We start from the raw sequence: 25,795 nt of genomic DNA, 5'->3' as shown, positions 1-25,795 counted from the left end.
TTGAAATCTGATGAAGCAAGGGAAGGAATCAAATATTTATTTTTACTTTTCTATATGAACAGTACCACCAGGTAAACAAATAGTAGGTAAGGTAAAGTTTCTTTTTATGGGGGAATTTTATATGCTAGCAAATAAAGACAAAATGATAGAATTGGAGTAATCTCTGTATTTTAATGGATTTTGACATTGACTATCAGTGACTGCTAATGACACAGAAAGAGAGAAAATCATGCATGTGCTGCACATGCACCGGTACCTGAGGAAAATACCCGAAATATTAAGCCTGAGTCTGACAAGTCTGTGTGTGTTCAACTGCCAACATATAGGAAACATGCAAGACAGAGGAACGTGTTCAGCTGTACTGTTGGAATGAACTCCGTGAAACCCAGTCTGTGGGAAAGTATAGGACAGATGGTCCAGTATACTTAGCAGATTGCAAAGAAAAAGTAAGAGATGATAAGGGAACCTATATGGATTAAAAAAAAAAGGCAAATTTAAACTATAGCAGTTGGGTACATACATTTCAGTAATAAAACCATAAATAAAAGTAAGGAAGTGATTACCACAAAAACCAGAGTAGTGGTGTTTCTTGGTTGGGATGGGAGATCTAGGATAGGGTACATACATGGAGAGCTTCTGTAGTCACTGACATGGTTCTGTCTTCTGATCTACATGGTGGTTCCAAGTTCAGTTAGCTATAATTTTTGCGTGTGGTTTTCTGTGTTTGTAATATCTGTATCTATTTCTAAGACTATTTTTAAGAGCAGTTTTTGGTTCACAGCAAAAGTAAGAGGAAGATGGAGGTTTCTCCTATATCCCCTGTCCCCACCCATGCATGGCCTTCCCCTTAATCACCATCTCCCCCAACCCCTCAGAAGGGTACATGTGTTACACTTGAACTTACATCGACACATCACTATCTCCCGAAGTCCATAGTTTACATCAGGGTTACTCTTGGTGTACATTCAGTGGTTTGGGACAAACGTATGGTGACCTGTGTCCATCATTATAGTGTTATACAGAGTATTTTAAAAATCCTTTGTACTCTGCCTATTCATTCCTCTAAACTTTGGCAGCCACTATCTTTTTCCTTTCTTCGTAGTTTTGCCTTTTCCAGAAATGTTAGATACTTGGAACCATATAATATACAACCTTTTCAGATTAACTTCTTTCACTTAGTAACATGCATTTAAGGTTCCTCTATGCCTTTTCCGGGCTTGATATCTCATTTCTTTTTAGTGCTGAATAATGTTTGTATTATATTCGGTTATAAAAGTCTGAAATAAAAATTAAGGAAGGGAAATTGACCAGAGTGGAGGCCACTCTATCAGGAAATGGTGGTAAATGATGCCTTATAGATTATCTAAGACTTTTTGACTGAGCATTTCATTAAATGCTGTTGTGAGAGATTCAACATAATGTCAGCAGAGAGCTGCTGAAGTTTATTAAAAAGGGGGTTGGAGTGCTCTAAACTGTGTTTCTAGGAAGATAAATCTAGCAGGGTGGATTTCAGGAAGAGATTGGAAAGCTAGCTGGCACACCACATTGTGAGGGTGAAGGTGGTAAAGATTTGGATTAGGTGATGCTTGTAGGACCAGAGATAATGTAACTGTTGTGTTACGCAACAGAAGAATAGTCGAAAAGACTTGCTGACAGATTAAGTGTGGTTAAAAATAAAAGCATTAGAAATAAGCTCAAAGATTTCATTTTTGAGGGCATATCCTTTATTGGGTATGTACTGGGGAATTCTAGAAGTACAATTCTAGGTGATTAGACTAAAGTAAGATCTGGTATTTCTCCTCATGATGTATTTAGAATCCCAGAGGAATGATTACTAGGGATTCTGCATTCCAAATGGTTCGTTTAAAAACGGTGTCCTGACAAGCAAGAAACTGATAACAGTGACTGTTTTTGGTAAGTGCGTATTTGTGACCTAGAGATATGAGGGTGACTTTTTTTTCTTTTGAATCTTGAATTGTGCTTGTATTACTTATTCAGAAAATAAATAAAATTTAATTAAAAGATAAAGATGCCCAAATCTTCCAATTTTCAGGGACAAATTCTTAGTTGGCATTTTTTATCATTGTAAGTGCTCTTAGACTATAGTTACTCAGCAAAACATTCAGGGAAGCCTGTTTAGTAACTGGTTGCCTTTGTCTTATATATGTTTGTAAACATTGTATTTTTGAACAAATTTTATGTTTTGTGTCTCTGTATGTTATGTGGGTGCATGTGTGGTTCTGGGTCCGGATGTGTATGTGTGTTTCATTCAGAAAAAAAAAAATGTTTATAGATGGAGTCTTAACTCTTCCTCGTGCTTTTAATTCTTACTGCCTCCAGTTATGATTTTCCTCCTTAGATGGGAGATGTTCTTCTCAACCATCTTCAGGGCCACAAAGATGGTGGTAATTAGCAGCATAGACCGTCTCTCTTTGTTATCACTCCTGATGCTAAAGGTCACTACATATCTATTATTCCATCAGTCTCCCCTCTTCTGTCTCTCCCTGAGGCAATTGCTCTGGATCCAGCTTCCATAATAGTGTCCTGAAATACATGGGTCTTCATTTTGTGTCTTAGTCTTCTGGCTAGGTAAAGATGCAGTATTAGATCTGGTGATGAAAAGAGAGTAGGAAGTGTTAAATGCATACACACACACACGTACATATACATACATAGACACACACATACATATAGTAGTTTCTTTTTGTTTTAATAACTGTTTCATAGCTTGTTATCAGTGATAAAAGAACCATTAGGAAAATTCAAGTAGGGGATACTTACTCTTTAAGGACTAGTGAAATCGGGAGAAGTTTTAAGTCTGCTCCCCTGTGGACCTAGAAAAGAGAATCCAGAACTAGAAACAATAAGAGGCAATAGGTAGGCAGCACCAACACAGTAGCCATCAACCTTGCTTGTACATTGGCACCACTGAAGATTAAAAGAAAAAAAATACTGATGCTTAGTTCCCACTTCTACAGATTCTGATTTAATTGATCTGGCTATGGCATTGGCTTGGAACTTTTGAACCTACACATTTGAATTTAATATGAAGACTGAGAACCACTGGCCTAGAGAAGAAAACTGGTCTAGGACTGAGGAAAGGAGTTCCTAGATTGCACAGCACCTCAATCCCTAAATTTCTTCTTTTGGGATAGATTGGAGTTTTTTGTTAAATGATGCTTTCCAAGCTTTATGATTTGTTTAGGTTTCTGATGGGTAGAAAACATAAAGACATAAATGAGTCTAATATCTGGAAAGAATGGACAGATTCACATCAGAATAGTAATAAAACTTCATGATTGATTACACTTACTGAGCATTGTGATATTTGCACAGGTTGCCTGTGATTTGCTTCGGAGAATAATTCGCATCTTGTATCTCACTAAGAGACTCCAAGGACAACTGCAAGGGGGAAGTAGAGAGATAACAAAAGCTGCTCAGAGTCTTAATGAACTGGGTAAGTCCTCTTTTGATTAAAAAGCTAATACACTTTTACAGATTTTTCAGTCACTTGATTTGTTGGCTTTTGTTATCGCCAGTAACAAATATTTTTGAATAAATGTATTTAACAATTGCCTGTCTACAACATAGTCACACTTTTCAAAACAGGTGTATAAAATTAGTTGATTTAGAAATGCAGTTTATTTTTAAAATTCTCATGTGATAAGATTGGCTGTTTTTTTCTGGGTATACATGCCTATGAGTTTTAACACAGGCATGGACTCATGTAATTGGTAGCGCAGTCATGATATAGAATAAGTTTCATCACCCCAAAAATTCCCTCCTGCTCTCCCTCTACAGTCTCACCTCCCCACCTAACTTTGGCAACCACTGATTGGTTCTCCATCAGTTTAGTTTTATTTTTTGGAGAACGTCACATAAATGGGATTATGAAGTATGTAACCTTGTGAGACTGCTTTTTGTGTTTAGCATAATGGTTCTGAGATTTATCCAAGTTTTTATTTATACCATTGTTTGTTACTCGGTGTTTGGTGGAATATTGTGTGTGGTCGTACCACAGTTTATTGATTCAAGGACTGAAGGAAATTTGTTGTTTCTAGTTTTTGGTCATTATGCATAGAGCTACTGTGAACATTTGGGTACAGGTTTTCATGTGAACTTAATTTTCATTTCTGTAGAAGAAATGCTATTTTTTTAGGTGACAAATCCTATGTTGACATTATGCCTAGAAGATTTATTGAATTCATTTCTTCATATGTTCATTCATCTTTCAAGCATTTAGAACAGACTCTTGACATCTAAGGGTTTAACACTAATGGTTTTGACTGTTAACAGGCTGCAAGGTCCATGATGATATAGTTCATATTTCAGGCAAAATTTTGAATAGTGTAGAACTAACACCTGCATTTTAATGAGGCTTTGTGGTTTTCTTCTTTGATTTGGGTACCCAGTAATTTTTCTGAAGTGGATGTGTTTAGTGATTCTGTACCTTTGTAGGTTCAGAGGTCTTTGATGATATCCAATTCAGGTATCAAGCATCTACTTACTCTTGGTGGTGTGCTTTGAAAATAATATCAGAAAGATATGCATTACATGTTTTTGAATTTTTCTATCTTTGATATTTGAATTACATAGTCAGTTTGAAATGCTTATTCCATATTTTTTCCTAAAGAAATACAGCCTCCTTATAAAAGATACTTAAATATCAATTTTTAATGCTCAAATACATTGCTTAGGCACATCATTGGGCATTTATCTAACTTGTGATTTAGTATGCTTGGAATATATTATATAAAAAGTTAATATTTATTTATTTAAATAAAAAAATTAAGTTTTAAAATTCTAGTTAACATACAGTGTTCTATTAGTTTCAGGTATATAATATAGTGATTTAACACTTTCATAGATAACCTGGTGCTCATCACAGCAAGCGCACTCCTTAATCTCTATCACCTATTTAACCCATTCCCCTTCCCACCTCTCCTCTGGTAATCATTAGTTTGTTCTGTACAGTTAAGAGTCTGTTAAAAAGTTCATTTTTAATCAGTGAGTAACGCTTGAGTCTTTTTTTTCACAGTATGTGCTAAATGTAGGAGTGTAAAAATTCTAGTATCAGCTTTTATTTTTTGCTTTATCACATTTCATTTCTTTGCTCCCAAAATAACCTGCAGGATAATAGAATCATTAAAAACAGGCACAAATTATTCCAAGGTTTATTATGTATATTTTTCATCACTGACACTATTCCATAATAAAAAATTGCTAGATTCTGATTATGACTATCATTTTTTTCTAGAAAAAACATACGCATAATGCAAATGGTGATGTCTTCTTTAAAAAAAAAACAAACAAAAAACAGACATCATGTTCAGAGTTGGTTCAATGTAGAGTATAAATTATCCTTCCAGTGAGGCATTGGCTTTACCCAAAGTTTTTAAAGTATTAAATGATGAATAGTTGTTGAGAAAATGTAGTTCCTGGTGGAATTATCTCAAGATGAATTATGTTAACTTAAATTTTTAAAGCTTTTCAGATTATGTACCATTCAAAATTTGCAAAGACATCATCTCTGTCATTCACTTCTATGGTTCTGTCTTAGCCAACCCTGGCATTGATAATAAGGAAAGCCAAGAGGAAGATAAAGTTTCTACTTTGGGGATTAATATTTTAACAAAAGTAATAATTGGGATTCACTGTTACAATTACACATATATACAAAATGATTTTTTATGATTGGAACATCTCTGAAATTATCCGTGTCTTTATCACTATAGTTCTGATTCTCATTGGAAAGAAGAAAATGATGAAGAGTAGAAGTGTTTACACGGGCCCTTGAAATTAACTTAAAATAATCTCTTAAACTTGAAAGGTCTTGAGGGTTGAATTGCAGAGACCTGATGAAATACATTGTCATCTAGAAATTAAATATATTTTGAAGGACTGAAGGGAATGTAGAGTGACTGCTAACAGCTACAAATTTCTCTTTGGGGGTGATGAAAATATTCTGGAATTAAATAGTGGTGATTGTTGCACAGCCTCATCAATATACAGAAAAGCTGCTGAACTGTGCACTTAAAATGTCAAATTTTACAGTATTTGAATTATATTAAAAGTATATAAAAATTATATTCCGGGTACCTGGTGACAATTATTTTATATTTACATTTATTTTATTTTTTTTAATTGAGATCTAAATGACATGCAAAAAAACTACACTTACTGAAAATGTATAGTTTGGTTAAGTTTTGACGTGAGACATCACCAGTATCAAGGTAATGAACATGACTCTCACTCCCAAAAGTTTCCTCATGTCATTTGGTAAGCCTTCCTCAGGCGTTTGCTGATCTTTTTGTCACTCTAGATTTAGTTGGCACTCTAGAATATTTTATATAAATGAAATCAAACAGTTCGTGTTGGTTTTTGTGGCTTCTTCCAGTCAGTTAATTTGGAAATTTATCCATGTTGTTTTGTGTATCAGTAACTCATTCCTTTCTATTTCTGAGCAGTATTCTAGTAGATATCCCACAGTTGGTTTATCCATTAACCTGTTGATGGATATTTGGGTTGTTTCTAGTTTTTGGCTATAACAAATCAAGCTGCTATGAGCGTTCATATGTAAGTCTTTGTGTGGACATATGCTTTCCTTTCTTTTTGGTAAATACATAGGAGTGGAATGGCTAGATCATATGGTAGACGTATGTTTAACTTTTAAAGAAATTGCCAAGGTGTTTTTCAAAGTAGTTGTAAAATTTTACATTCCTACTGGTAGTGTATGAAAATTCTACTTCCTCCACATGCCCACACTTGTAATAGTCCGTCTTGTTAGTTTTAACCATTCTAATAGGTAATATAGTGATACTCTGTTTTAAGTTTACAAAAAATTTAAATTAATAAAGGAGTTTAGCAAGATGTCAGGATACAAGATTAATATACAAAAATTAGTTTTACTTCTATATGCTCTGTTAACAAGCAATTGGAAATTGAAATTAAAAAATACCATTTATAATAGCATGAAAAATATGAAATACTTAGGTTGAATTTGACAAAAGATTCCTAAGACATACAGAGAACTAGAAAACTTTGTGAATGGTGAAAAAAGACATAAATTAATAAATCTTGTCTCTGAAAAGGAAGACTTAATATTGTTTGTTAAGATGTCCATTCTCCCTGTGATCCATATGAATTCGGTGTGGTTATAATCTGAATCGCAGCAGGCTTTTATTTAGAAATTGACAAAGTGATTTGAAAATTCATATGGAAATGCAAAGGATCTAAATAGACAAAGCTTTTTTTTTTAAATTTTCTGTTAGTCACCACACAGTACATCATTAGGTTTTTATGTAGTTTTCCATGATTCATTGTTTGCATATAACACCCACTGCTCCATGCAATCCATGCCCTCTTTAATACCCATCAGTCAGACAAAGGTTTTAAAAGAGAACAGAATTGCAGGATTAACGCCACTTGATTTGAAGACTTACTATAAAAACTGATAGTAAACAAGACAAAAAGATAGACAAACAGATCAATGGAATTGAATGGTGAGTCTAGAAATAGACCCACACTTAAATGAACAACTGATTTTTGACAAATTTAGCAGGGAAAAGGTAGTCTTTTCAACAGATGGTACTGGCACAATTGGGTAGCCATATGTGAAACAATGAACTTGTAGTCATACCTCACTTCCTATACAATAAACTAACTGAAATTGGATCCTAGCTCTAAATGTAAAACCCAAGTTATAGCATATCTAGAAGAAAATACAAGAGAACATTTTTGTGATTTTTGAATTAGAAAATGATTTCATAGATATAACACTCAAAACACAGTTCACACGCAGAAAAACTGATAAATTAGATTTTATCAAAATTTAAAACTTCTGTTGAGTGATTCTATTAGAAGAATGAAAAGGCAAGCCATCAACAGGAAGAAAATACATGCAAAGTATATGTTTGCTAAAGGACTAGTGTCCAGAATATATAGAACACTCTACAAACTTGTTAAGAACACAAACAATACAATTTAAAAATAGGCAAAAGCTTTGTACAGACACTTCACCATAGAAGATACATGGATGGCAGCTATGCGTATAAGGTGCTCAACAGCATTACGCGTTGGGGCAATAAAAATTAAAATTGTACCTAGTATCTTATAGAGAATAAGCAGAAGTTGCGCAGGCATACTTGTAATTTTTAATGCAGACTATTATGTAATGATTTTTAAAACTGCTTAGTATAGGTTTCAGGATTAAATTGTATCATTGATTTAAGGCTTTTTTTTAAGAAGAGTCCCAAGACTGGATGAAAATTTAGAGGAGCCTTACTACAAACTGATAATGTTTTTTTGAGTGTCAGCAAGATAATGTACTTAAAAATGTATTTTTGGTGCTGTTACTAGCTATCTTTTAAAATTGTTGTTAGCCCATCAAGTCGGGGTCTCTACATGATTCATAAGCTTGATATCTTTTCAGAATTTTGGGGGCAGTTTGGTAAGCTGTCATTGTGAATCAGAGGAAGGGGACCTTATAAATTAAACTAGTGTCTGAAATTACTTAAGATTGGAACTATGGGAAAGGTTTTTGTAATATCAGTGTTTCTAGATCAGTTTGAATAACAGATTCCTTTATTCCATGGAATGCATTTTACTTTTTCTGTGTTGAATGGAAGCTATAGTGGTGAAACCAGAAAGTGCTACATTTCCACAATCAACCTTACTTGTTTTCTCCTTTGGAACACTATAAGGTATTCTACCTATAATAGAGATACCTTGACCTATCTATCATACACTCATCGGTGAGGAATCTAGTGTACTCTCTGCTTTAGTGTTATCAAAGGTTAAAATTCTGCTGGACACTATTGGATTAGAATATGTAAATGTAGAGAGAACATGGAAGACGTAAATCTGTACTGTTTCGATTTTAGGTAGATGAATCTTTTCTTGTATAACTAGTTGCCTTGGAGTAGTTGAGAAATTCAGTTTGAACCTAGTTCCTCTCTACTTGCGATTTCATTTCGATTCCTTCCATTTTATTTCTCCTTACTTGTATTAGACCCTTACTTTTGAAAGTTTTTTTTTTAAACCATGAATCCTTAATTATCTTAAAATTTACCAAAGGTTTTTGAAGAGTCACGACTACCAAGAGCCAATATTTATCTTGTAAAGTTACTGTAATTCAGGGTTTATTTCTCTCTCACTTTTTCTGGCTTAGAAACTTTATTTTGTTAATGACAAGAATTAACTGTGTATGGTTATTTCATTGCCTGACTTGTTTTAAAGAAGGCATTAATTTGACTTGTAAAAATACATAATAAAAAAATATGTAATAAGAATGGGCAACAAATCCGAGACCAGCAATATGAGTGAAAAAGGGATGATCCATGGGGGATCACAGCCTAGCTTTTTGTGAGTCTTGGGTTGAGGCAGAGATGATTCATGATTCTTCTTCCTTCTCCCATTGATAGGCATTCTTTTCACAGCTTTTGGGGGGAAATGGAGTAGGGGATTCATACATAGGTCGGGGTGATTGGACCTCTCACAAGCTGTAATGACAACTCATCCTTCTGAAATTTTCTTGCTTCTGCAAATCCGTGTTAATGCTTCATCTTTCCCTTCACATTAACCAAATTCACAAGATACTGGTTTGTAATCTAGAACACTGTTCATTAATTTGCAATGAGATATGTGCTGTTCATTGGGCTGAACCCATTTAATTTTCTCTCTGGATGGATTAAATGGAAAAACAAATTTGTAATCAGAGACTTGTTGGTACAATTTGAGTTAGATCAAGGGAAGCTGGTTGTATGATTCAGATATTTGGCGCAAACTGTGATAAGCCTGATGCTTATTACAGCTTCACATTAATAACGTGCCTACTTTTACCTGGAGTTCTGAATAAGTGTTGGGTCATGGGGAACCCTCTCTTTGGTCACTGCCAATCTTTTGATTCTTAAGTTTTTATTTCTTCTTTTATGCTTCATGTTGTTGACTGTCCCTATTTTAGTTTATAATTTTATCCAAGTAGGACACAATAAAATTGATTAGGTTTTTGCTTCCAATTAAAATTATATGTCAGTGCTGAGTACAGTTATATTCCAGATATGAATTGGGAGTTTGAGTGTTCCCTAAATTTCCATCATACATTTGGTCTCTTGAATTTTAGAATGATTTTCTGCGAATCCCACTTGCTGAAACAAACTTGTTAGTATTTAGATACTTCAGATTTATAGGTTAATAAACTTTATATCTTTTTATCGTATGGGTGCTTTGTAAACAGAAATATAATGTCTTCTCATTCATTCCAGTCTATTTTTATATCTTCAAAGATTTTTATTATTTTTTAAAATAATATATGTGTGTCATCTATATTGATTTATGCTAACTTTACTTCTAGGTAGTTAAAAAAATTTTAGTACCTAATTAATTTTTACTTATCCTACAAGTAGGGATTGGAGGAGAAAAAATTTTTCATAAAAATGTAAGCAGACCAGTCTTGTGTGGATAATCTCTAGTCTTTTCATGGAAATCACAATTTATAATTTGTTTAGTTTATTTAGCAAACAGGTTGTAGTACACATAAGCCCTGAGGCTTGGTAGGAACCTGGTATAATGTGAGTAAATATAGTTTTTATGTTTGGGAAGTTTAAGGTATGTCCTTATCTGAAACGAAGCATAAAACTGATGACAATGATGATGTTATTATTATTGTTATTATTATTCTCATCAACCATGGGAGAAACCAGTCTCCTCTCTTTCCACATTTTTCCTCTTGGTTCATCCGCTTTTTCCATGAAATGATCAAAAAGAAACTCCAGTCAATTTCTCACCATAAGACTTAGATAAATTAATTTGTTCATTCAGCCAATATTTACTAAATGCCTGCTACATGTGCTATGTGTTGTTCTTGGTATTGCAGATGTACCAATGAACAAAGCCTAAAAGGAGTTCCTCTCACTTTTATAAGACCTCATATTCTGGTGGGTTCTAAGGTCACATGCCTGATATATCTATAAAAATCTGATGGCAGAGCCTGAATTCTTAACCATCAGTGATACTCTTTTCCTTAAACTCTATAGTGTCATTCAATTACTTTACAAAAGGCATTGCTGTCATTAGTAGATCTCCCAAGGTCCTTTAAAAAAAAAAAAGGGTAAAGAAATGACATTTGAGATATACCATGTTTTTATAATGTATTTTATGTTGTGATTATTGGTTGACTGTTGTTAGTAACTTCTATATTAAAGTTTTACTGAATTAACATTTAAAGATCATTTTTAAAAAAGCATAACCAAGCATAAGTTATAATTAAGTAGTTGATATAATAAAAATTAATTTTTATTGCTTATGTATGTCCTGTTTTCTTAGTTTTATAATTTTGTTGCTAAGCTGCGATACATTAGTACTGTGTATCATGAGAAAATATTCTGTAAACCGAATTTATCAGAGAAGTATTTTGGGAAATATTTAATGTAGAAGGAAAAGATTATCTATGTTTCATCCATTACTCTTCTTTTTTGTAACTGATATACTTTCTCAATCTAATAAAGCAGTACTTACAAGCAAACATTTCTGATTTATGTACAGGTGAGAGAAGTATGATTTATATATTTTGAGATGTAGTAGGTGACCGATAATTTACTGAACTGGTTAGTTTTTAGAGATGTCTACAAGATGATGTAGTTAGTGAAAATTTCACGAAGTTTTATTATTTCAAGCTTACTAAAATTTTCTTCTGTTAGGAAAGTTTGTAAATATGCATATAACTCTTTCCAGTATTAAATTACTCCCAAGGTGATTTCTTAAATGCATTTAATATATGCATAGGTTTTTTGGTGACAACTCCAATATGGAGAGTTCAATATGCATTTTTCTTTTTCTTTTCTTTTATTAACATATAATGTATTATTTGCTTCAGGGCTACAGGGGTATTATTTGATTCTGTTAATCCTCAGTCTTACACAATTCACAGCACTCACCATAGCACATACCCTCCCCAGTGTCCATCACCCAGCCACCCCATCCCTCCCCCCACCCCCACCCCAGCAACCCTTAGTTTCCTGAGATCAAGGGTCTCTTATGGTTTGTCTCCCTCCCTCAGTATGCATTTTTCAAACTATATTGTAATCATCTGTGATGATAAACATTTTTAGTAAGTACATTTGCTTTAGATTGTCTCTAAATTACTTAAGTATGTGACTGGATTCAGCTGCCACCAGGTGGGGGTGATGCTGTGTTCAAATCCACATGTTCAGAATAATGGACTTATGCTTAGGTATGGGTTTGCCTGTTGTAGAGATAAGCATATTAAAATTATACACTAGCTTTCTTTTTAACTGATGGTATTCAATGTTACTAAAGTTTATATTTAACAGATGATAACCACACAGCATTTATGATTCTATTTTATTGGTTTTATCTTTTATCACACAGTATCAAAAAAGCAGGATAACATCCAGACAAAACAAGCAGCTTACTTTTTTTCCTTAATTTTACTTATTTATTTGAGAGAAGGAGAGATAGAGCGAGAGTGGGGGGAAACAGCAGAAGGAGAGGGAGAGGCAGGCTCCCCCTGAGCAGGGAGCCTGATGTGGGACTTGATTTATGAGTATTTGAGAGTGATTTATTTAGTTTAAGTTTCTTTGGATTAGTAATGTATCAAATTTTTTTTTTATTTCTGGGTTCTAAAGGTTTTTCTTGTTTGTTTTTCATTTGGATGCTTAGTCTAGTAGTTCTCAAGCTCTTTTCCATTTCAGTATACATATAGTTAATAATGTTAGTTTTTAAAAATTAAAGTATATTTTAAACATATATGAACAGTGCCTCAGAAATACAGGCTTATTATTTAATGACTTTTTTTTTTTAACTGGATTATTTTATTGGCTGTTCCTTAAAAATGGTGTTAGCCCACTTCTTAGTGAATTGCATTTGGATCTCTAAGTCTGATATTTTGTGGGAAGCTTAAGTGGGATGTTCTACTTTTCATTGCCATTATACTTCATTACTTTATGCATAAAAAAGCCTAGAACTACATGAAACATTTTTATCAGTCTTTGGTTTGGTAAATGAGCTAAAAGTGATATAAATTTATGATTGTAAGTATATTTATAGAGTTTAGCATTTTATTTTTTATTTTATTTATTTGATGGAGTGAGCACATATTAACACTAAGATTAATATATCAATATATTAAAATAATTCCACTTTGCAGAAAAAATCCTGATATCATTCTGTCTGGCAAACCATTCTCTATAATCCAATTAGTTAATACCATAGAACTCAAAATGGCCAAGTTTGTTAGGCAGGGATATATCTTATGGCAAATTTATTCTGGTGAGTACATTAAGAAGGCATGATGCTCAGAATGAGATGGTACATGGAGATTAATAAAGATTTTTCTTAGCATTTACAGGAATTGGTAACATCTGCTTTGAAAATCTCTGTATCTAAATTATATGGTCTACATCTCTGGAGATTCAGTTTCTTAACTTCTCAAATTTATCCAGAGCTGCTGCTTGAGGAAAATGCTGAATTTGTCAGCAACTATTCCTGAACACCTCCTTCATCTGTTTTAGGAAAGAGCGATTGGATAGGATCTTTATTTTTCAAAACAGGATGCCAACTCTTACATTTAATTCAGTTTTCAGAACTATGGATCTATATTCCATCAGAGTAATAATCCATTATTGATTGTCTTCCCAAATCCTTTCTCCCCCTCTTCTTCCCTCTGGCAGAGTCCAAGATTTGTTGAGTTTTCATCTTAGTAACCCTGGGCTCAGGGAAGAGGCCGCCCTTACTCCAGGGCTTAGATCATGATTGGTGTTGGTAGTTTCTTTCTTTCCTGTAATTGTTTATAGACATGTGATCTCATCTGAGCTAAGGGAATTTGAGGGACGTGAGCTGAGCAGTTCCAAACTTTTTGGAAAGCCTTTCTTTGCAAATAGATGCAGGTGAAAAGGAGGAACTAGAGTTAGTGACTAGATATTATCCCTATTTCTGTCTAAACTTTGAAGTTGAGACCTACTACTTGCCTGTATGCAACAAATAAATATATCAGATCTCATTCATTTCAGTCAGTTCTCTCATTTTCTTGATTTCACACACTTCTAAACTTTTCTGAATAGTGATACTAATACTTTATATTGGTATGGTCTTTATGACCTGTATGTTGACACCTATAATCTTTTTTTTTTTCTAAAGATTTTATTTATTTGACAGGCAGAGAGGCAGACAGAGAGAGAAGAAGGGAAGCAGGCTCCCTGCTGAGCAGAGAACCCCAGAGCGGGCTTGATCCCAGGACCCTGGATCATGACCTGAGCCGAAGGCAAAGGCTTTAACCCACTGAGCCACCCAGGCGCCCCTGTGTTGTCATCTTAAAATACTTAGTTTTCGAGTTTATGAAGACAGTGTTTCCATTTATTTATGTCTTTAATTTCTTCTGGAAGTCTTCTGTAGTTTTCTGTGTTATAAGGTTTTTAACCTCCTTAGTTAAATTTGTTCCTAAGTGTTTTATTCATTTTGATACAATATAAATGGAATTATTTTTTATTTTTTTAATTGTTCATTGCTAGTATATAGAAATATAATGCCTTTTTGTATGTTGATTTTGTATCCTGCAACTTCACCGAATTCATTTTTTAGCTCTGTGTGTGTTTGTGTCATCTTTAGGATTTTCTGTATATAAGATCTTGTCATCTGTGAACAGAAGTAGTATTACCTCTTCTTTTCCAATTTGAATTACTTTTATTTCTTTTTCTTGTCTAATTGCACAAGCCAGAACTTCATGTACAGTTTTAACTAGAAGTAGAGAAAGCATGCATCCCTTTTCCCTGGTCTTAGGGGAAAACGTCGGTTTTTCATCATTGAGTATGATGTTGGCTGTGGGTTTTTCTTGTGGGAGCCTTTAGTATGCAGAGAAATTTCTTTTCTCTTTATATTTTATAAGTGTTTTTGTCACAAAAGAATGTTGAATTTTTGTTAAATCCTTTTCTTGCAAACTGATATGTTAATGTGATTTTTTTCCTCCTTCATTATGTTAATATAGTGTATTTGCTAATTTTTGTATGTTAAACTATTTTTGCATTACCCAGATAAATTCCACTTGGTCATGGTGTGTAATCCTCTAATGTGCTGCTGAATTCAGTTTGCTAGTATATCAGTGAGGATTTTTGCATCCATATTTATAAGGGATGTTGGCCTATAGTGCTCTTATACTGTCTTTGTCTGGCTTTGGTATCAGGGTAATGCTAACGTATAGAATGAGTTAGGCAGTGTTCCCTCCTCTTCAGTTTTTTGGAAGAGTTTGAGAAGTTTTGATAATCTTTAATTTACCACTGAAGCCATTTCATCTTGGACTTTTCTTTGTTGTAATTTCCCACTTTCTTTTGTGGTGATCAAATACTTGTCTGTGGAGGTTTTAGGTACATGTTTGCATTATTTTTGTAGGAATTCCACTAGGGATTACAGCAGTATCTTTAACTTAGCACAATGTATTCAGTGATTTTGTTAAATTATTTCAGGTGAAATAGTAGCTATTTAAAGTCGTTGTTTACTAAATCTCACATATGAGCTCGCTCATGGGGTATATTTCTATTGACTGCCTTCTTTTTTCCCATGAGTATGGGTCACACATTCTTATTTCTTTGCATGCGAAGTAATTTTTGATTGAAAAGTAAGACATTGTAGATAATACATTTTAATCATTCTAGATTTTGTTATGTTCTCTGAGGAGTGACTTGTCTGGTCACAAGCAACAGATTATTTCCCCTATACTTTGTTGCCTTTGTCACTGCTTAGTTTTTTCAGCCTACTGCTCTTGCATCTGTAGCTATGGATCTCCTCTGTACCTATGTAGTTAGCTGTCACCTAGAATTTTGGCAGAGTTGACACTAAGAATATAGGCCTTACTCTCCGCATTTTTTGTTTTCTTTCTGAGTTTCCTCCCTAAATTTACAGCTGCTCCCTCAGCGACAAGCTCTGCCCTCTGACACCTCAACTTAATAAGGCCCCAGCTTTCTGCTGCTTGAGCTGTGTATTGTTAGGGCAATGCCCTCAGTCTAAAAAGCGCAGGAAACTTACCTATCTTACTAGTCCTTGGAGAGTAAATTCTGCTCTGATTTTTGCTTTGCATTACTCTGCGTCTCCTTGGATCTTGCCTCTGCATGTATATTTCAGTGGTAAGCCAGGGATTTGAGTCTTGTTCCTTCCCTAGCTCTGGTGCTTTTAGAATTTCTTCCCTAAATTTGTGGCTAATTTGTCTGCCGCTGCAACCTCTAGACTGTAAGCCTGCATTTTTCTTCAGCGAGAGTTGTGGCTACTGTTAGGGGTGTTGATGGAAGTAGTTCTAGTGAGTGTTCTGAGGCAAAAAAAGAACCTAAACTTGCAATTCTTACCCATTGCAGGTTCTGTAATCCAAATGTAAACCTTCTTTAGTCTGTTCCTACATTTGTTCACTTTCCAGTGCCCTCAAATAGTGTGTTTTGAAAAATGGTTTATCTAGGTTTAAAAATTATCTTCAGGAAACTATGTCTGACTAACTCATTTTGCCATTAGTGGAAGCTGGACTAAATTCATTAGTATTTGCCTGTTTCTCATATGCACTCAAAGTTCATAAAATCAAACAAGCATTTTAAATTTGAATCACTCTGTAAAAAAAAATGTTGTAGGTTGGAAATTCATACATTGTTTTTAATTTTTAAATATAATTAGAGGTAATGATAAATGCCTGACTTATACATATATACATGTATAAATATGTATATGAAATCTCGGTATTCCAAAGAATTAAAGGATACAAGAATGTTTAAGAGAGTCTAAGTAACATTCAGACTTAGAACAATAAATTTGTCATGTCCTTCTATCATTATTCTGCCTTTTGGAGTATTATTAAAAATTATCATTTTGTTTTGAAAAGATGACCTGTATTGTGAACATTTTTACTTTAAGACAAGTCAGTTTCATGGGCTCATTATTCTCACTATTTAACAATCTGTATTCTAAGGTAAATACTTAGAAGAGCATATAGAAATTATTCTTTCTCTTTGGTTAAACTAGTTTAAAGTAGCAATGCCATTTCTTTTTTTCTTTCTTTCTTTTTTTTTTTTTTTTTTTTTTAAATTTTTATTTTTTTTTTTTTAGGAGAGAGAAAGAACAGGGTGGGGGGTGGGGGGAAGAGGGAGAGGGAAAGGCTCTCAAGCTCCATCTCATGACCCTGAGATCATGACCTGACCTGAAATCAAGAGTTGGATGCTCAATCTGCTGATCTACCCAGGTGCCCCAAATGCAATACCATTTCTTTATTTAGTCTTTGAATATATTTAATATGGGGATTTTAAGATTTTGGATGTTTTGCCTTGTACTTATGGGTCTTATTACCATTTTCACAAACTTGTGTTTGTGTCTGTGATACAAAAAGCATCATGCTTTCCAGAAAATCTCTTCTGTGTGTCTTCCAATGTGGCGTTAGCCTTATGGGAGGCTTACTTATAGATAAGGATTTATGGGACATTGAGGAAGTGAACAAAGAAGGGAGCTTAAAGGTAGAAATCAGTGCTATTTTAAAGGGAGAAATCTAGTTTACTTAGTCTTAAGTAAGTTCTGTTCAGATATTTAGATATTCAACAATTTAAAAAGTAAGGATTTAGGGGCACCTGGGTAGCTCAGTGGGTTAAAGCCTCTGCCTTCGGCTCAGGTCATGATCCCAGGGTCCTGGGATCAGGCCCCGCATCGGGCTCTCTGCTCAGCAGGGAGCCTGCTTCCTCCTCTCTCTCTCTGCCTGCCTCTCTGCCTACTTGTAATCTCTGCCTGTCAAATAAAATAAATAAAATCTTAAAAAAAAAAAGTAAGGATTTAGTGATAATAACTAAGTTGATGGATTCTCGGGTAGTGGTCATGCTTAATGGAGGTTGCTCAGCATTTTGAATTCTAATGTTGTTTGGGCCTAATAACTTTTACAGTTTAGTCAAAGGATCGTGATACATTCTGTGTTTTTGTTCCTGACTTGAGGTCAGAGTAGCTCAGTGAGTATCATGTGGTAGGCACAGATTTGATGGGCCCCTGAAGATGTTCACATCCTAGTCCCTGGAACCTATGAGGATGTCACTTTACATGGCAGAATGGACTTTGCAAATGAGATTTAGATTATGCACCTTGAGATGGGGAGATTATTCTGGATTATCCAGGTGGGTCCATTCTAAATATATGTTTTTAAAAGTAGAACAGGAAGGTTGACGAGTAGTCTGAGAGATATAATGTTGGAAGAAGAAGCAGAAATTTAAAACATCCAAGTACTTAACCAGATTTGGTGGCTTCGAAGATGAAGGGGGCCCATCTGCCAAGACATGCAGATGTCTTCTAGAAGCTGGGACCTGTCCTCAGCTGACAGCCAAGAAGGAAGTGGGGATGATCTTAGTCCTATAACCACGAGGAACTAAATTCTGCCAAACAACTTTAATTCTCCCCTAGAACCTCAAACTAATGCAGCCATGTCAGTAAGTTGGTTTTAGCCCCCTGGGACCCACTTTGGTTTTCTAACCTCCAGAACTGTAAGATAATAAATTGGTAGTTTTCAAAGCCTCTGAGTTTGTGGTAATTTGCTATGTAGCAAATAAAACACTAATACATATAGCATTTTTACCAAATCAATTATCTGAAAGGAAGATTATTTGTTTTTGAAGGAAAGAGAATGACTGATCTTTAAAAGTCTGCCCTAGGAAGAGGTTGGAGTCAAAACAAAACGTACCCACCTACATACTCATAGTGTTTTAATGTGTCTTTTCTCTCCTCATGGAAGAAAAAAGTGCCACAGTTATATGGGGAACAGACACTGGTTTTGTACACAGATACAAAAGGTTCACTGGTGGTTTTATTTTTTTTAAAGATTTTATTGTGATTTTAAAGTAAACAAGTGTAAAATATAAAATACCCTGCACACTCTTCTGGTATCATGACTAATGCTACATTTTTCCTCCTTTTGCTCTTAAGAAATAAGTAGTGGCCTCAAGTCATATTAAAGATTCTTACACAGATAATTTAGAAATTAAAGGAAACTTTCTGCCCTAACCAGATTTGTATAATCTACATATATTTCAATGCTGGTAGATACATTTTAAACCCTATTTTGTGCTCTTCTCTAGGACTGTTTTGAGTTATGCGATTGATAAAATCCATTCTTGGTCTTTGGATTCTTGTAGCATGTTTTGCCAGGTCAGATTACAGATGTGGTAGAGTCTGGTTCGGAGTCATAGGTATACTTAATTTCTGACAGATATAAGAATAATATTTAGTTAGGATCTTGATGCAGTGAGCAGAATATTTTCTATGGAGTGTCCTATGAAAGTTAGTAGCTCAAAATCACGTTTGTTTTACACTGTGTCCTGAGGAGCCCGAGGATTCATCCATTTGGATGAAAGGAATGTTGTATTTCTTGACTCTGATCCCCCAGTTTTACTTCATTGAGAGTAACCTGATTTTATATTGTTTATAAATTTTGGGTTTGGTAAAATAATTTGCTTAAAGAAGTTTGAAAATCGGTCATATTATTTTTTGGGAGATTCATTAGATCATTGAGTGATCTGTAGAATCCAAACCTTCACTTGGAAGAGACTTGAGGAAAAGTTTTATCTTGGGACAGAGAGGGGAACATGAGTGGTTAAGATACTTATCTACAGTTTAAAGAGTGAGAGTGTTAGTGGGATAAGTTGGTGTTTGATTGGAATGTGCTGTATGATGACCTGCATCCTTCAGCTTGATCCAGTCATGCTTTGGGAATGGAATACCATCCAAGATGATGATCTCCTCTTCGGAAGATGAAGGAGAGGAGTAACCTCTGCCGGGTTTTCTCCAGCTATGGTAATTGCTTGACAGAGGGTAAAGGATAGAATGTATTTTGTTTGCTGTTTCCTTATAAGGTTTGGGGATACTTAAGAATAGTCACCTAATAGAGGCTTTCCACCCACAGCTAAATAATGAGATTGATATTTTAGAGTGAGCTAACTGTTCAGCAAAATAAAAACTGAAAGTTTTTGGGAAGACTTCTACTGAGGGCAAATAACTTATGAGTAAATCTTGTTGAATGGGTATACAGAGGCTACTTATTTTAATGTAATAAGCAGAACAACACAGTATTCATAAACTTTTCTTTCATCAAGGTAATATTCACTTTACTAATACTTTAGAGACTTCAAAATATCGTAAAATTATACCATAAAATATCATAATTGTTTCTGTTATGTAATTAAGAGATAGGAGAACACAGGCTTTGAAACTGTCTAGACCTTGGTTTAAATCCATTTCATTTCTCGTGATAACTGCGTGAAGATCAACAAGTTAACTTTTCTCTTAGGCTTCAAAGGACTGTAGGGTAGATTTAATGAGAGAATTTACAGATCCTCCAAATATTGCTTTCTTCTTATTTTTCTTTCTTTAGGAATAGAAATAAAGAACAAATTTCTATGATACTTTGAAGGTCATATTGGGTATACATCATCTGTGGCGGTGTTCTACTGTTGTAATGTGCAAAAATGCTATCATATATATAAATACACACATCATATAATGTACGCTCATTGTGCATTTTTATGGTAATAAGATATTGAAGTATTACTGTATTACTATAAAGATTTTCAGGTTAGAGATGTCTACTGGAGGAGAATAAAAAACATTTAAGAAAAGTAAATATCAAGACTCAAATTCCTACTGAAGCTAGAAGTTGTACTTTTTTGAGGAGCTAGAGTAATCATCTATAATGATTCCTGTTTTATAACTGTATCACTTAGTTGAATTGAAAGTATGTTTATTAATTTTTTAAGATAAAACCTGCCATTTGATTTCTGTTGGCAAGTACTATGTTAAGTATTATATACACTTTATCTCACTGAAGCTTCACAACAGTCCCCTGAGTAGATGTTACCATTTTACAGATGAGGGAACAGTCTTCATGAGATTAAGTAACACTCCCAGGAGCCAGCAGCTAGTAAGAAGGGGACCTCTACTTGAACTTAGTACTTATTTCCTTTCTCTGCTTGTATTCTGGTGGATGAAAACCAAAGTTCTGTGAGACAAAATTATTGTGTGAATTTGGGACTTCCATAAACTTTGGGTAGGGACTATAACAATTTTAATTGTCAGTGGAAGTCGACTTGTATAACTTAAAAAAACTTTAAAAAAATGTTATAGTGCCTCCTCTCTGATGCTGCCTGCATTTTTCTTTTGAACAAATGTTTGTCCCAGCTAAAATATGAGACTGGTTTGGGATTTCAGTGTGTTCTTTTTGAATATTACAAGATAAAAATATAGTCAAGGATTTACATTTTGCTTTTAACACATAAGCATGGTACATTCATAACTGCCTCACGTCATGAGTTCAGGCGGTACCAATCAGTGTCACGTGAAATATTACGTCAACTGTGCTTCCTGGAATTGTGCATTCACTGACCTTGGGAATAGGCAAGTGTTCCACTTTATTTTTCCAGCATTTCATTATTTCCCCAATATCATTTAACAAATCATCCATCACTTCACCACACATTGGAAATACCCTAATATTTCATAATACATTCTTTTATTTGAGTCCTTAATGGGTTTCTTTTTCACAAAAATCTCATCGTATAATGTACATTTATTGTGTCAGTTGTCTATTCTTATTTTCCTTTTTTAAATCTTGGGGTTAACTGTTTTTTGGGGGGTTGCATTTATTTGTTTTAAAGTTACTTTTTAATTACTATTTTTCCAGTGTTTCTTTTTTATTGTTTTGAATAGGAAAATAGAATTGGACATATTGCATTTTCCATGGACATTTTTCTCAAGGCTGTGCGTTTTGTATAACTTTGTAGGGTATCTCTAATTCTACATTTGAACACTACTGAGTTGTTACTACTACTCTTTGGAATTTAGTTATTTTCTTTTTTTTTTAAATTTTTAATTTTTTACATCTTTATTTTAATCCCAGTTAGTTAATATACATTGTTATATTAGTTTCAGGTGTACGGTCTAGTGACCCAACATTTCTGTATATCACCCTCTGCTCATCATGACAAGTATACTCCTTAATCCCCGTCACCTGTTTCTCCCATCTCCCCACTCTGCTCCCCTCTGGACTTAAGTACTTTCTATTAAATATCATGTTGTATTTTAAGTCTCAGTGAAGGGTATCTGATGAAAGATCTTCTGTGATGGGGGTAGAAATGAGTGGAATTGTATTTTAGGAAGTGGAAAATGGAAATTGTGAGAGCTTGAGGTAGAGAGACCAAGTCAGAGGCTGACGTGGTGGTCTTCGTGTTAAAGGCCTAAACTAGGATGATAGGAAGTATAAGTATATGTATTTTAGATGTCATCACACACTGTCAAATCTGGAAAGACATTCACTGGGCTTTGGGTTTAAGTAAAAAAGTGTTTTGCCTGATAAAACATGAATATAGCCTGTTCTCCAGCTTTATCTCTCCCTGCTTTCATATTCATAGTTTGTGCACCAGCCAAATTGAATTGGTCCCATCTGAAGAGTTTGTTTCTTTTGGCTCTGTAATTGCTCATGCTTGTTGTCTCTGCCTGATATGCTGTTGTTGCCCAGATGCTGTCAAAGTTCGTCTTAATTGTTTCCTTTCTGCAGCTTTTCCAGGTACAGTAGTTCCCCCCTGACACACACTTCATCTGTAGGGGTACATTCCAAGGCCCCCAGTGGATGCCTGAAGCCACAGATAGTACTGACCGAACCCAATATGTATCATGCCTTTTCCTATACATATATATCTATGACAAAAAATTTTTTTTTTAAGATTTTACTTATTTATTTAACAGAGAGAGATCACAAATAGGCAGAGAGGCAGGCAGAGAGAGAGAGGAGGAAGCAGGCTCCCTGCGGAGCAGAGAGCCTGATGCGGGGCTCGATCCCAGGACCCTGGGCTCATGACCTGAGCCGAAGGCAGAGGCTTTAACCCACTGAGCCACCCGGGCGGCCCTCTATGACAAAATTTAATTTATAAATTAGGCACAGTAAGAGATTAACATTGATAATTAGGAAAGGGAACAATTCTAACATTACACTGTAATAAAAATTATGGGAATATGGTCTCTCTCAAGATACTTGGTTTGCTTATACCCTGTCTTCTTCTTGCGATGATGAGAGATGATAAAATGCCTACACTTTGAGGTGAAGTGAGGTGAACAAAGCAGGCGCTGTGATGTAGTGTGAGGCTGCTACCAGCCTTACGATGATAGGTCAAAGGAACGATCACCTGCTTCTGTGATCTGACCAGGGTGACCGAAACCGCAAAAAGCAAAACTGCAGATGAAGGGGTGCTGCTGGGCCTGTGCTCCCTTTACTTTGAGCCCCATTGTTCTTCGTTTCTACTCTGATTGCGGTCCTGTTTTGCCTTACGATATTGATGTAGACATACTTGTATTACCACCACCACTTTTGTAAGTTTATCCAACTCAAACCTTTTATGAAATGTTCAAATTTGGGCAGGTGAGGATTAAATGCTATTATAATGGGCCATTTAAAGTACTTTAATGATTTTTTTTTTTTTAAGGTCTCCAAGATAACAGACTTGCTTGTTAAAGTAACTAGGATTTTACAGTTATTGCTGCTTGGCACATTCATCTGGGCACTTTGTGAATTTGCCTACTAGATCCTATGACATATGTTATAAAAGTTTTTAGAAACATTTAAGTAGTTTGAGAAGTTAGTTGTGTTTAATATAAATGGTGCTGATAGAAGAATATGATATTTAAAAGTAAAAGCTACTCATATTTCATTTCTTGTATTTAACAACAGTGATGAAATATTTATATGGTATCTTTTATCATGTCGTTGAAGGCTCAGTTCTTTTCTTTTAGCTCTTATTGTATCTGTTCTCACTGTATCTTTGGATCATTGGTAGATATTTTAATGATGATGAGATATTTCAGGCAACGTAGATTTATCTTCAAATTAGTTGATGAAAATTCAGTTCTTTAACTTGTCGTTTCAGAATTTGCTAACAACCACTTCTGTGCGAGAGTGGAGTGTTGTGATGTTAGTCTTTCCCTCAGCTCAGATGGTTATTCGTGTTTATGGCTTTTCACTTAACTAATTTTCTGCCAATTATTTTTTTCTAGAATTTTGTTGAGAGAGAAAATTTAAGGACAGTTTTCCCTCCCCTCCCTTCCTTCCTTCCTTCCTTTCCCTCCCTCCCTCCCTTCTTTGGAGAGACAGGACATGAGTGTGGCAGGGTGGGAGGAAGAGCAGAGGGAGAGGGAAAGAATCCTAAGCAGACTCTGTATTGCATGCAGAGCCTGACATGGGGCTGGATCTCATGACCCTGAGATCATGACCTGACCTGAAATCAAGAGTTAGACACTTAACCAACTGAGCCACTCAGGCACCCCAAGGACACTTTTTTCTGATGGCTAATCAGTCTGTCTATTTCTCTTGATTAGAGAATCTCAGAAGGTTGGGGAGCGGGGCAAATTAACTGGAGACTTCGTTTTGCTTTTAAGAACACCTGTCATATTTTCATTTGGAAGTGCCACATCTCTCTTCCGGCCAGTCTGATTGACCCCTTAGATGTGTGTGAAATGGTTGAGATCCATTGCTTTAATTTTCTGGAATCCTTTGGATTAAACCAAAATTATATTGTATTACTATATAATAATTCTTTTTACTGAATTTCCCTTTAGTTTGATGCCATTATTGTACTTGAGGAAAATTATAATCAGCCTTATGAGACTTCTTGCCTTTTCTGTGAGATTGTTGTGGCCATTTTTGTACACTGGAGGACATCAGTAACTGAGACTTCAGTTGTCTTTAAAGTTGTCATAAAGGGGCATCTGTCTGGCTCTCTTTAAAACATGCAACTCTTGATCTCCGGATTGTAAGTTTGAGCCTCAGGTTGGGTGTAGAGATTACTAAAAAATAAACTTAGGAGGTCATTAGGGTGCTGCTTGGTGGCTTAGCGGGTTGAAATTCTGATACTGATTTTGGCTTGGGTCATGATCTCAGGGTCCATCCTTAGGGGGAAGTCTGCCTGAGTTTCTCTGTCTCTCCCTTTACCCCTCCCCCTGCTCACGTGTGTGCGCTCTCTCTCAAATAAATAAATCTTTTATAAAAGCATTAAAAAAAAAAAAAAAGGGACGCCTGAGTGGCTCAGTGGGATAAGCCTCTGTCTTTGGCTCAGGTCATGATCTCAGGGTCCTGGGATCAAGCCCCACATCAGCCTCTCTGCTCAGTGGGGAGCCTGCTTCCCCCTCTCTCTCTGCCTGCCTCTCTGCCTACTTGTGATCTCTCTCTCTCTGTCAAATAAATAAATAAAATCTTAAAAAAAAAAGGCATTAAAAAAAAAGTAAAGTTATAAAAACATTGTTTACACATTATGTACTTTCTGAGAAGATCCATGAAAGGCGTTGCAATCTGCTTTCAATATTATGAACACTTAGTATTTCTATTGAACAGTGAGAGAATTTTTATTTTATCAGTGCCAATAGTCATGTAATTCCTTTTCTTTTTTTATATGATCTTATAGAAAATATAGGGACAATTTTTTACTCATTTACTCATTTCTTATAAGAATGCAGGGCTTAATGATAAGCATTTTGTTTTTTACATTTTATACCAAGGTTAATTTTGTTTTTATTTTTCATTCTTTTACTCCTTATTGCTCTGATTTCATTATTTTTTCATTTAGTTGTATCTAAAATTATATGCTTTTAAAAGTTGTCTTACATTCTCCTTAAAATAAGACTGGATATAATTAACATGTAGTATTTACCAATTTTGCTTTCCTACTTTCATAATAGTTTTTGTTTTAGTTTTGGACTTCTATTTGGATTTAGATTTGGATTTTAGTTTTTAGATACTCTCGTGAGA

At 34.8% G+C, this 25,795-nt stretch overlaps 1 protein-coding gene across 1 annotated transcript in view; it reads left to right on the top strand.

The window, feature by feature from the left end:
* Positions 1–25,795, top strand: part of COG5 (component of oligomeric golgi complex 5) — a 276,431-nt gene that overhangs the window by 36,589 nt on the left and 214,047 nt on the right. The window contains exon 6 of the mRNA XM_032873369.1: positions 3,337–3,457. Coding sequence (XP_032729260.1) covers positions 3,337–3,457 — 121 coding nt within the window. The remainder of the gene's footprint in view (positions 1–3,336; positions 3,458–25,795) is intronic.

Source organism: Lontra canadensis, unplaced genomic scaffold, assembly GCF_010015895.1.
Source record: "Lontra canadensis isolate GAN:19392208 unplaced genomic scaffold, GSC_riverotter_1.0 scaffold48, whole genome shotgun sequence".
NCBI lineage: Eukaryota > Metazoa > Chordata > Mammalia > Carnivora > Mustelidae > Lontra > Lontra canadensis.
Note: the sequence above shows the minus strand (reverse complement) of the source record. Positions and strands in the feature narration are given on the sequence as shown.